This window comes from Taudactylus pleione, unplaced genomic scaffold (genome assembly GCF_031769625.1).
Source record: "Taudactylus pleione unplaced genomic scaffold, aTauple2 ptg000156l, whole genome shotgun sequence".
Lineage (NCBI taxonomy): Eukaryota > Metazoa > Chordata > Amphibia > Anura > Myobatrachidae > Taudactylus > Taudactylus pleione.
In genome coordinates, this window is record NW_028284558.1 from 3785193 (window position 1) to 3798047 (window position 12855).

The 12855-nt window shown below is 42.1% G+C and overlaps 1 protein-coding gene across 4 annotated transcripts in view; it reads right to left on the reverse strand.

Annotated features, from left to right (window-relative positions):
- The window catches only part of LOC148521611 (dipeptidyl peptidase 4-like), a 168947-nt gene that overhangs the window by 32548 nt on the left and 123544 nt on the right, over positions 1-12855 (reverse strand). For all 4 annotated transcript variants that reach the window (XM_088474885.1, XM_088474886.1, XM_088474883.1 and 1 more), the window contains 4 exons: positions 11080-11118; positions 8867-8965; positions 6259-6326; positions 4879-4926 (listed from right to left, as the gene is read on the reverse strand). In XM_088474885.1, the coding sequence (XP_088331011.1) occupies positions 4879-4926; positions 6259-6326; positions 8867-8965; positions 11080-11118 (254 nt within the window). The remainder of the gene's footprint in view (positions 1-4878; positions 4927-6258; positions 6327-8866; positions 8966-11079; positions 11119-12855) is intronic.

Genomic DNA, 12855 nt, shown 5'->3' on the forward strand with positions numbered 1-12855 from the left:
GTTTTTTGACCTGGGATGTGTACAGTACAAATATACTGTGCCTATAAAGTGGTTTATAAAACTGCATGGGAAATCGCACAAACATGCACAGTGATGTTTATTGTCGAAAATAATTGCATTACTTGCGTTTTGGGTGTGATGCCTATAAAAAGTGTGTGTGATATATAGCTAAACAATTAGTGGTCTATGCAGAGTGTAGAAAAAAGGAAAGGGAAGGGTGGGAGAAAGATTCCGCACAGGAGGACAATGAGTAAATAAGCAAATGATAATAGGTATAAGTATGAAAATAGACCAACCGTAATAGCTGTACTTGGGAATGGATATTCCCTTGCAAATTAAATATTGTTGGTGGTGCACCCAATAGTCACAAATTGCAAAATTATAAAAAATTCCTGCACAGGCAGGCCAAGAAGACTGTTTTGTGGGGCACTCTTAAATGATTAAAGTTCATTGAATATGATGAATTAATTAATTAAAACATACATTTTAAAAATAGTCTTAAAATAATAGTGCACAAGACACCAGAGAGAAAATAATAGTTGTAGTTCAAACAAAAAAATAAAAAAATATTTTTATGTAAATAAATAAATCAATTATTAAAAAGGATTTAATATTGATTTATTTATTTACATAAAAATATTTTTTTATTTTTTTGTTTGAACTACAACTATTATTTTCTCTCTGGTGTCTTGTGAACTATTATTTTAAGACTATCATTAAAATTTATGTTTTAATTAATTAATTCATCATATTCAATGAACTTTAATCATTTAAGAGTGCCCCACAAAATAGTCTTCTTGGCCTGCCTGTGCAGGATTTTTTTCTGTCTATGCAGAGTGAACATATATTGCATGAAATTGCTTTGCTCAAATACAGAAAGAAGATGCATGCATATGTGCCCCCCTGCACTTAATGGCGTGTTCACGCAATTATAGACAAAAGCAGAACGGGACACCAGTGCATATATGCCCGCGAAAGCCATATTATTTGCTGGTGGTCAGGGGAAGGTGCAAATATCAGATGATGATGACGTTCTCCAGCACTAATGAATCGCTTTGCGATTGGCTGATTGTGAAGCACCCTTGGTGGTGATAGGTGCGTTCTTCATTTGCTATTTCAGTACATATACTTTTGTGTGCGTATTACAGCAATGTGGTTTCCATTGTACGCGAGATGTTGATTTGTTTTTGCTGTAATGGAGAATTCTTGAATTCTTTATTGATTCCTAAATGTGTAATTTACAATCAAAAGAAAAAGTTACATACTGTATGCCTGGTGTAAACCAGATGAATATGGGCATAAATAAGTTCTTTTATGTGCAACTGGCCAATGCGCAACATCATGACGTTACATGCAAATGGGGTGGGGTCGGCACAAGGTGCTGTTCAACAATGTTATGGCCCTTGGCATAATATATCATTCTAATATATATGAATGTATATTGTGATTACCAGATATAATTTAGCTCGGTAGATTGGTCAGTGGTGCAGTATCTAATGCTGGGCATACACTGCCAGATAAAATGTCTGTTAGACACAGTGTATAGCCCGACATCCGCGCTCCGCCCCCGGGGGAGGAGACATTTCCCTGTTCCTTCCGTAGGAAGGAACACAGGAAATGTCTGTCTGTCGGCTGCGCTGGGCATACACTGCCCGATGCGGCCGACAGTTACCGGGTAAATATCGCATCGGACGGGCATGCTGGACAATCCAGCATGCCCGACTGAGCAATATTTAACCCTCGGTCTCCCCCCCATGCTACAATTATCACGGCGATCCGCCGATATCGGGCGGATCGTCCCGATAATTGCAGCGTGTATGGCCAGCATAAGGGTCCATGCCCCGCTGCTGCCCAATGGACCTTGCTTCTGGCTAGAAGGGTGTCTGTCATAACACCCTGCAACCAGTAGTGCTGCAGCAGTGCTGCCTGAGGCATCCTTTGGAAGATCCAGGAAAGCACCCTGCTGTCTGTGCAGCCATCCGGAGAGTCCTCGGGACGCTTAGGCAGTGCTGCACTTCTCGGTGCCGGTGTCCCCGTCCTGTCTGCATAACATAATGACCTGTCATATGCTACCAGCTTGAAAAAAACAGCAAAAAAAAAATTGATTATAGTGCATGAGCAAGTGAGTTCATCAGGGACAGGATTGTCTGTGGAACATAGAAGGATGTAACTCGCATACATATATTACATGAGGAAGAAATACTACTGGAAACTGCTATACACATCTGCATGCTGTATGAGCAGTCCAAAAATAAGTGCAATGGACAGTGTGATGTATCCGATCCTTCAGCAACACAAACAGCAACAATCACATTGTGCGAATTGCGCCGGTGGCTATTCCCATGAACGCCACACATGTCCTGCTTTCAATAAACGCTGCAATGCTGGTGACAAACAAGCCTAAAGCTTGTTTATCATAAGCTACAGGCACTGAGTTCACACTGTGGACTCTCCTCCAGAAAACACCCCAGACACCGGTCTCCACTGCGAGACTATTGACCTCAGGGCTGAAAAAAAGTAAAAAATATACCAACATAATAGATAAGGAGATAAATAATGCCATCAAAAGACAATTTTACACTGCTGCCAAGTATAACGTCACGTCACGTGAACTCCTCCAGAGCACAAACCCCAAAACACCTTTTGACTGTTCTCACACTGTGCATCTAATTGCTTATGGTGGCCAGGAACTATGGACTTGGCAACGCTGCAATCCACAAACTTCCTGCTGCAATTTCATATAATGGATAGTAATGTCAAACCACTCCTAGGTTTGCCAGATGGTATAAAACTATGGTTAATAACTTTAAGTGCTGATATGCATGTCACCTCCACCTCATCTGACTCTGACTGAAGGTGTCAGAACACCCATCATCATGTATAATGACTCACCTGAAGAAGCACCAATTGGGGTGCAGTACAGTCCAATGCCCTTGCCCATTCAGACACAGGCCACACCACTAGTCCCTTTCTTTGTCACCAGGTCTGGGAGAATTCCAGGCCTAAATCAAAATTCCAGGACTCTGTTACTTAAACTCCCATTTTTCAGTGTATGTTTGTTCTTTGTTGCACATTGTCCCTGCTTTCAACACCTGTTACATTGTCTTATATCCAGACAACTGTTTATTGTTTCTTTATGTTTTAAAAGGGGGATGTGTTGAAGATGAAGAGGGCTACTACGCAGACTCTATATTACTTCTCCAGGGAGGCTTCATTCCCTGTACCAAGATTACCGCCAAGACTACTACTGCGCATGTACGGCGCCATCTCGTTCACTCTGTTAGAAAACCAGTGGGGTACGCAAATCTTCCACTTAGCACCTTGAGTCTTGAGAGATTCCATGCAGTATCCATGCTTTTCAGTGATCCTGCACCGCTACACAGTACTTGCATACACTCTGCGGCTGGTGAGCTGTATAACACCCCGCTCTGCTCAAGCTCCTCTCCATCCAACCAGTGTGTATAATAGTGAGTACAACTGCATCTCATGTAACATCAATAAACCACTCCACTGGTTAAGCAACTTTGTGTCCGCAGTTATTTTTGCCAGAGTCACTCGTTGGTAGATTAGGTCGGTGGACGATAAAAGTTTCCAATCTCTCGGATTAGACTACAATATTCCAAGCAAAGAGTTTATACAACTGGAGTTAATGCAGAGCTCAGCCCAAGTCAGTTATCGCAGACGCATCGCATCTTTGCACTGTGCATTGCTCTGAAACCAAGTACATGCACATACAGGTGATGCAGAGATGCATGCAACTCAATCTCATCTTCACTAGTGGCTGAAGGGACGCAACTGGGTGTTAACGGGGCATTCAAATGTAGGCAAAGTTACGAAAGAGCTTGACAACAGGATTGCGGGTTATGCAAAACAGTGACTATACAAATCTGCCAGTTTTCTGACAAATCTTTAGCACCAGGTATAGGACTGGTCCAAATGTGCACTCATAACGATGACGACTATAAAACCAAGCGTACGGATAGGGAAGGTCCAGCCTCAGAGATACACATAACTCACCATAGTTTCCTTTTCCGTGTATGCAATGCAGGAGCAATTACAGTAATTTTGCTTTACTTAAGACCCATTATTCATTATTTACTGTATGTACAACTTCCCAGGCTATAGCAGGGCACTTATGGGCCATGGGCTGCCCCCACCACCCCCTGCCTCTGACACATACAACATCAGTGCCGTAGCTAGCGCTCCAGGTGCCCGGGGAAGGACACGCCCCCTCCATTTGTCATCACATGGTGGGGGCGTGGCCTGCATCCGGCGCCGGGAGCGGGTGATTACAGCGAGCTGTAAGGGCAGCGGTGTGACCGTCTGAAGCATTCTAAGGACGCTCCAGGCGGCACTGCTGCAGAGATTCTGGAAGCAGGGTGCCGTCACAGCCGCACTGCTCGCACACACCTAGTTACGGGCCTGTACAACATCACAATGACATACAAGAGGAGTCAGGTACTGGCAGATGAGTGTTGGATGAATCCTAAGCACACCGTGTTCTAAGCATCCTGCAAGCCAAATACAGGGGGCCACCAGGCACTGGTCACACAAAAAATGTTGCACCCCGTAAAATAAAGAAATATTTTAAATATGTGGAGTCTCTACTTCTTCCCTAACATGATTTGCTCACACCTTTTTGTAGTACAAATCTATGTATACTACTTGCAGCACTAAGGCTGCTTTACCAGATCATAAATAAACCCTATTATGTGTTAAATACCAGAAAGTAAGTGAGCAGATTAAGTGCTTGCTGAATGTGGTTGATTGATTACATGTAGTTATAGCCAATGATATCTTACATAACGTACTCTGACAGTAGCCTGGTATTTTATTTATATAGCACAAGACCAAATATGTCATTTAGACTTATCTTACTTGTACAGATGCCTTTTGGATGGGAATCCTTGATTACTTATATAGTATCTAAAATATAGAAAATAAAACACTGTGGTTACATTAGCTTTTTCTGAATATCTTTTGTACATGAATCCTTAAAATGACATGTATGGGCTATTTGTAGCCTCTTTTTAATTTTTAACTTTACTAGAAATCTGTAATACAATTATTCATTTGTTTTCTTCAACTTTTTTTGTACTTAACAGAAACCTGCCAAATGTACCTGAAAGCTTTCCACCCCTTCTAATACAATAAATAAATAAAATCATATACAGTACAGGGGGGCAAATGTATGAAGCTCTGGGAAGTGATCAAGTGGAAAGTGATTAACGACCAACCAATCAGCTCCCAACTGTCATTTATCAAACACAGCCTGTAACATGACAGTTGGGAGCTGATTGGCTGGTCATTAATCACTCTCCACAGCTTCATACATCTGCCCCTGTATGTCTAATTATCTGGATGACAAAGACTTGGGAGATACCCATGAATACAATGGTCCTTATTCAGAGGTACTTCCAGTTCACGCACGGCTGCAATTTCTCACGGAAGGTGCGAATATATGCAAATGTCAGCTTGAGCATTCTTCTTGTGTACTTCTGTGCGTCTGACTGAGCTAACCCTGCGACGCCTACTTTGCATATGTGAACAATGCCCAACTGCGCTGGTGCACACTTGCGCAGTCGGAAAAAAACGTTCAACTAAAACAAACATTTTTTCTGCATCCACCTCTGAATCAGGCCCAATGTCCTAACGGACTGAAAATATGTGTATCTGACCTAAGCTTGGTCATTGACAATCGATGGTTGATGATTTGCCTCCGATGTACATTGGTTTTAGAATCAATTGTGGAGATCCGATGGTTTTGCGCCTTCAATGGCAGACAGCATTCTCATGCTCTATAATAAACTTTGAACTTAACACAACTTAAAGCCTATGTAATAGCATGTTTTGTATTACAAGTAAAAAGAAAATTTTACACACAGAAATATCTACCTACACTCTTTGTTATGTGCTACACCCATCAAATAAAATGCATACATTTGGCATCCTTATACATGTTAGAAGTCACAGAATATAATTCAGGATATATTTCAAGAGTTAACTAATGAATGTTAAGGAATATAAAGTAATAATCATAAAAAGTGTAGTACTAATCTTTGTCTAGTTTTAAAATACATTTGTTTCACTGTATTAAAATAAAATTCTCTATACATTTTCTTGGTAAAGTAAAAATATAAAAGAAGATTTTCTAGGTAAATACAGAAGACATGTTTAATGTGTGTTAACCATCTCTGACAACAAACCAGCTAGTGCAGGGTTAAAAAAAATGGAAAAGTAAAACGGACTATTACTTACATATGTCTATCAGTTACTTTAGATATGCTGGTCACTTCATATTCCCCTGAGGTTATTTGAACTGGGACCTAAAAATAAAAAGTGGTTGAAAAATTACATATTATGAAACAAACCTCAACAATCGGTATCAGTACTGTAAGTCAGAGTAAAGGTGAGCAACCGTGATCAGAACCATGGTAAGTTCCAGGTTTTGCAGTAATCAAGGGCTTGATACAGAGGTGGACTCGATGTGATGATGTTTGCGCAGCTACAGCACATGCACAAAGTCTGAGAAACCCCTACGGCACATGTGTATCACTAAGTGTATGCAGAGACCACTGTTGTGAACAGTAGACCTAATTCACTACGGATTGCTGCAATTGCGATTACGCACGCAGTTCAACTGCGATAGTATGCTAATACATTGTGATCGCTATTCCCTCGCAGCACTACAAAAGGACGTCCACTTTACTGAGCACACATCCGAAAAAGTTTAGCAAGACTGCAAAACCATCGATACAATCGATTACCATCGTAGCTTCATGCACACTTGCACAAGCTCTGACATTACTCAGAAATTGCTAACGTCCACGAACGCTATGAGACCTCTGTGTAGGCCATCGCAGTGGATAATTCATGCACGCCCCTGCAACTGGCACGCCTGTCATCACCCACAAATGCCACTTCCTGTCAATCACTCTGTGAAGGGTCTGCATAGTCACTCTGATCGCCATCTCGATCACAGTGGCTAGTTCGCGCACTGCGATGCATACGCAGAACGCAACAGTCTGCCGATTTGCATATGGTAGTGAATCAAACCCAGTATCACCTGTAATAGAGCTGGCATTGGACAGCCATGGGCATTCCTGGGAGGTTACTGGGAGGCGACTTGAATGTAAAAAAAGCTATCTCATGGGCGTGTTATGGAGTGTCATAGATGTATGACTGATCACAGCTACGTTCTTAAACACAGAGCCACGGCCTCAGAGGCCATGATTAGAGAAAGTTCAGAAGGAGACATGCGTTGTAAGTGTTGATGGCGATTACTGTGGTGCTCCGATGGTGGAGTGTTGGGGTACACCAGCGGATTTCCACTGTCCATAAATGTTGAAAGTGGGCGTCTCAAAGCTTGCAATGTCTGGCGCTTGCAAGTATACAAGGGGAAGGCTGAGATTAGCATTGGCATATTAGCTGCAAACCCAAAAGAAATCGCAGCCATACATTCATTAGTGTCCACCTCTGAATCAGACCCTACATGTATTGCCTCATACTCAGGACCAGAGTTTAGGTGTCCCACATCCCACTCTCTCCTCCATCTCTGTTCCCTCTATTCAACCCTGGTACTCTATCTAGTCTCTCCCCTCCAGTTGTCTGTGGTTCTCCATCCTCTCTCCTCTTCTCCGGATCTCTCACCTTCACTCTTTGATCCTTACTATTTCTGGCACTCTATTTCTCAGGTTCTCTTGCCTTCTCTCCTTGTGGTACTGTCTCCTCCCTCCCCCTTCAGTTCTCTTGCCTCTCCCTTCTCTCTCAGGATCCCTTTCCAGTTCTCTCTCCTCTCCATCTCTCTCTGGTTCTCTTTGTTCTCACCCACTTTCCAGTTGCGTTTCCTCCTCTCCCCTCTCTGGTTCTCTCCCTCAATTTTTTTCCTTTTACTACCTCTCCTATTATCTTTCCTCCAGTTTTTTTCTCCTCTTAGCCCCTACTCTCACTGTGTCTGCATCTCTCTCCAGCTCCCCTCCACTCTCCATATCTCTTTCCCAATGTCCCAATTTTTTTTACTCTCTCTCTCTCTATTTTCTGCCCACTCTGGTTCCCTCTCCAGTTCCCCTGCTGTCTGTTTCATTATCTGCCCATTCTCTGGTTCATTCCTCTTCACCTCTCCTCTCTGGTTTTGTTCTTTGTTTTTTTTTTGCATTTCACCACCTCTCCCTCCAGTTCTGTGTTTTATCTCCCCTTTGGTTCACCACTGTGGTTTTCTCTCCCCTTCCCTCTGTTTTTCTTTCACTGCCTGGTTCTCTCTTCCTCCAAGTCTCCCACTATCCCTCTGGTTCTCTCTCCCTCCAGTTCTCTCTTCTGTCACCTTCTACTGATTCTCCCTCCCTTCAGTTCTTTGCCCCACTCATGTTCTCATTCCCTCTGGTTCTGTCCTCTTTATATACTCTGTATTTCTGTCTTTATCTCATTGGCGTATCTATAATGAGTACAAGGGGCCCACACTGCACCCAAACTTATATTTACCTCTCCAGAGTCCCACGTCAGTCAGCGCTGCAGTACAGCAGAAATCACTAGGAAAATGGTGCGCCCATTTTCCTGGTGTTTTGTGCATGCACAGTAGAGAAGTCTCCAGGAACATGGCACGGGCTCCATGATCCCAGAGACCTGCACATGCACAGTACACCCCGGACAATAAAGCCAGAGTCTACTGTGCTGCCAGAAAGGAGGGGTCCCACATGGCGCCTGAACCTAGGCCCTCTCCTCTCTAAAAACGCCTCTGCTTTCTCTAGCTCTCTCTCCAGCTCTTTTCATCCTCCCCTCTGATTCTCTCTCCCTCCAGTTCTCTCCTCTCTGTTTCATTCTCCTCTCCCTCCAGTTATTTCCCATTCCTGCCCTTGTGTCAGCTACTTACCCTAAAACCATAGAAATATATATGCTTGTAGCCATTTGGATCACTGATGATCTTGTAAAATTTTGTCGCTGATGTGAAAAAAGGACTCTCAGGCTGAAACTAAAAACAAGTTGAAAGCTTAATGATAGTCAAATGATTGTAGTCATATATACATGCCCTGCAGTGCTGCACCTTACTTCTACAGACAATTAGTATTGCTTCTTTAGTAGGTCTAATAGAAATGTTACAGAGAAAATCACTTTACTAAAAGAGTGATAGATAGGTGAAATAAACTTCATAGAGAGGTGATAGGGGCTAATGTAATAGGAAAATGTAGATAAGCATAAGATAGACATAATAGTACGCTAAATCTAAAAAAAAAAAAAAAAATACCCCCCAAGAAATAAATACAGTAGCTTCTGAGGTTATCAGGAATAAAAATATGGGCAAACTAGATGTCAAATTGTATGTTTCTACTGTTTTTTCTGTGTTTGATATTTCATAATATATCTGGTAATTAAACTGGAAAATATACTAAATAGACAACCTATCACATATTGCCGCTAAATCTCAAAAAAACTTTTTACACATTGTCATTATGGGATATTGTGTGTAGAATTTTGAGGACAAAGATTTCGTACTCCACTTTGGAATAATGCTGTAACACGGGCATGTCAAACATGCGGGCCGCATGTGGCCCGAATCAACAATTTCTGCGGCCCCATATATATAATATGCGGCCCACACCCTGCTATGATCGGAGAACAGCTCTGATTGGGCAGTACAGGCTGGCAACAGTGGTCTCTGAAGCAAGCTGAAGCCTCTGATCGCTTCAGAGGCCAGCGTTCCCAGTGATGCAGTGCGTGGGTTACGTCATGACGAGCGGAGCCTGCGCCTGCCGCTCTGGATCTAATTAGATCCAGTCAGCGGCAGCATCTATGCGGGACGGCGAGGACTGGAGCAATGCCCAGCGGCCGTCGAGAAGAAAGGTAAGAAGAACTGCACAGACAGGTGGAGTGGGGCGTGTTCTATACTGGGAGGGTGCACAGAATAAGCGGCATTACTGGTGGCACAACATAAGGGGCATTAATTGGGGCTCTGCATAAAGGGACATTATTGGGTGCACTACTAATGGCTCTACATAAAGGGGCATTACTGGGGCCACAATTTAAGGGGCATTACGGGGGGCTCTGCATAAGAGGCATTACTGGGGGCTCTGCATAAAGGGGCATTACTGGGGACTCTGCATAAGGGCATTACTGGGGGCTCTGCATAAAGGAGCGTTACTGGGGGCTCTGATAAGAAGAAGCCATTCATAGTAATATCTATTTCTGCTACATTAATATATATTGTATTTTAAAATGACATAAACAGTAATCAAGAATATACAACTGTAGTTAAAAAAGTGAGTTGCACTTCCTAAGCTGCTTATATGCAGTATCATGATTCTACTATGCAGTTCTGTAATTAACCCTGCATCAGCGCAGCTGGCCTGACAGGCGCCACAAAGCTGTTCTCGCTCACCTCTCCGCCGCAAGGGGGCGCAGGGGCCTGCCCCTCCTAGTACCTTCCTATCTCTAGGTGCTGTTTGAAACCCCACTAGTCAGTTTTCCCGCCGCCTGCATGGCGTGCTGTAGTGACCTTCCTGGCCTCTCAGGATCATTGCGCCCGATCTCGCCCAACTTTTGAAGGTAATGATTTATTTTTATTTTCTCACAATTTTGTGTATTTTGCTCATTTTATGAATGAATATTACATAGGTTGTGGGTATTTTACAGAAATATGTAGATTTGTCCAGGGTGGCCTCTTAGGCACACTGTGCCTCTTAAAATGTAGTAATTTTTGTTTTACTTGCTTTAAGGTTAATAAATGTGGTTTTGTGAATCAGATTTCCATATATTCTCTCTTTGTACATCCTAATGAAGGTCACTGATTAAGAGCGTTAGAATTGAGTTAATTAGGTGCTAATGACGATTTTATAACAGGCGCCTGTCAGGCGCACTGTGCCCGAACCTGGGAGTCCCAGAGGTGCGCCCGACGCAGGGTTAATTACGCCGGACTTAAATAGGAATAGTGCTGGAGAAACGCAGTATCAGCCTCTTGTGACTTTCAAAATGTCACCTTATCTTCCTGTGTCCGAGGCAACGACAACTAGCTTGTAAGCCGTTTCTGACAGATGTTGTATGTACATACAGTATATCAATGTATAAAAATTTCAATAAATTAATACTTACATTTCCAACCCAGCCAGTGGGACTCTGCTCATAAATATCCTGGATAAAAAGAAACACAGACACAACAATCAAATACAGACGTAACAGGCATGCATGTATTTTTCAACGAAACACATTATATTTTCATTAAATCAGCTTGTATCATATGTGTCGTCTTTTAAATTATTTATTTTATGGTGTTTTACAGTCATGCAATTTTTACTAAATAAATAGCTTTATTGTACTGCCTTCTCACTGCTTTTAAACCATATATTAATACCATTAGGTAAAGTTGTTTATTTTCTCTCTCTGGGAATAATGCATAAAGCTGTTTTATTGGATATGTACTTAATAGCTAATGCTCTGTCATCTTCACAGGCAAAGGAAGTGAACAAATCACCGGATGACAAGACTAGAAAGCCCTGACAGGGGCTGGAAGAAAAGCAATGTTTTCTATAAGTGGAATGGGCGTATGAAGACTAGAGCAATACTGTAGAGTCACATGAAAACAGAAACACCCGATAATAGGGAGAATTTCACTGTGACTTATTGAATTTCACTGTGACTCTGAAAATACTTCTATATCGGCTATATGTTCCTAAATGTTACATTCACAGCTCATTTCAAATAATATGCATCTTCTCATCTATAATCTATCTTGCAACACACTACAGGCATATATGCTGAGCACTGAAATGCTCTTTGATTGCACATACAGTATAGTAATCAAACACTTCACACATAGCAGGACAATGAATCAATGTCATAATTTCTGTATATGAATGTCAGTTTCCATATGTTACGTTTGCTGATGATGCTATTTGAGGAAATACTCTGTAATGTACCCTAAAAGGATAATCCAATCTTAAAAGGGAACAGGTTATGTCAGAATGAGGATTTAGGGGCTATGTATCAAATTTCTCGTCCTGGGCCAGATTAACAATGGAGCTACAGCTCCAGGCATCCACATAAAAATAAGCCCATCAGCACGACCAGCTGTACACACGATCGGCCGTAAATTGTATTTTCATTTTCTTAACAAACTGACGCATTTTTTCTTCTTTTATGTATTTAGGGAGACATTGGGGCCAATACTGTAGCTGGTGTAAACACCCACATGGCACTGGTCACACCTCCTCCGCAATAGGCCCTTGACCATTTTCAGCCCCAGGCCCATGTGGACCTTAATCCAGCTGCCCGTCAATAATACAAAAACTGCTGTTTCCACATGATAATCAATAAATTAAGTTAAAGATTTATTTAACAGGAATAGAACACAAGAAATAATGCAGATACCTCCTGAGCTAATTGCAGAATTGGAGTATAACACCACCTCCATAAAACATCAGCTAATGTTGTCTTCAGAAGGGGTTAACACTCTCTTTGTTATTGCAAAGAGCTCCCAGAGTTAAAGAGGGGTCCATTTACCTCTCCCCACCCCTCTGGCTTTCACAGTGCACATATCTAACCTAAGGTCTGGTAAGCACAGTAACACTACCAGGACGGAACCCAGCAATGCAAACTTTGCCAGTGCCACCAGCGGCGAAAGTACAGTACAGTAACTCTTTTGATTGAATAGGACAACAGCTTTTCACAAGTGCTGTCCTAGATCAGGAGCAATGATGAACTGCTCCAAAAACAATTTTATTAAGATGTGTTATTCACAAAATTGATAAAAAGGCGTCTTAGACCATCCAAAACGTAAAAAAAAATATATTCTGCCTTTATACAGGACGTGTACTACATGTGTTTGCAGACTTTTATTAAAGATCATAATGCACATCTTCACACACACAG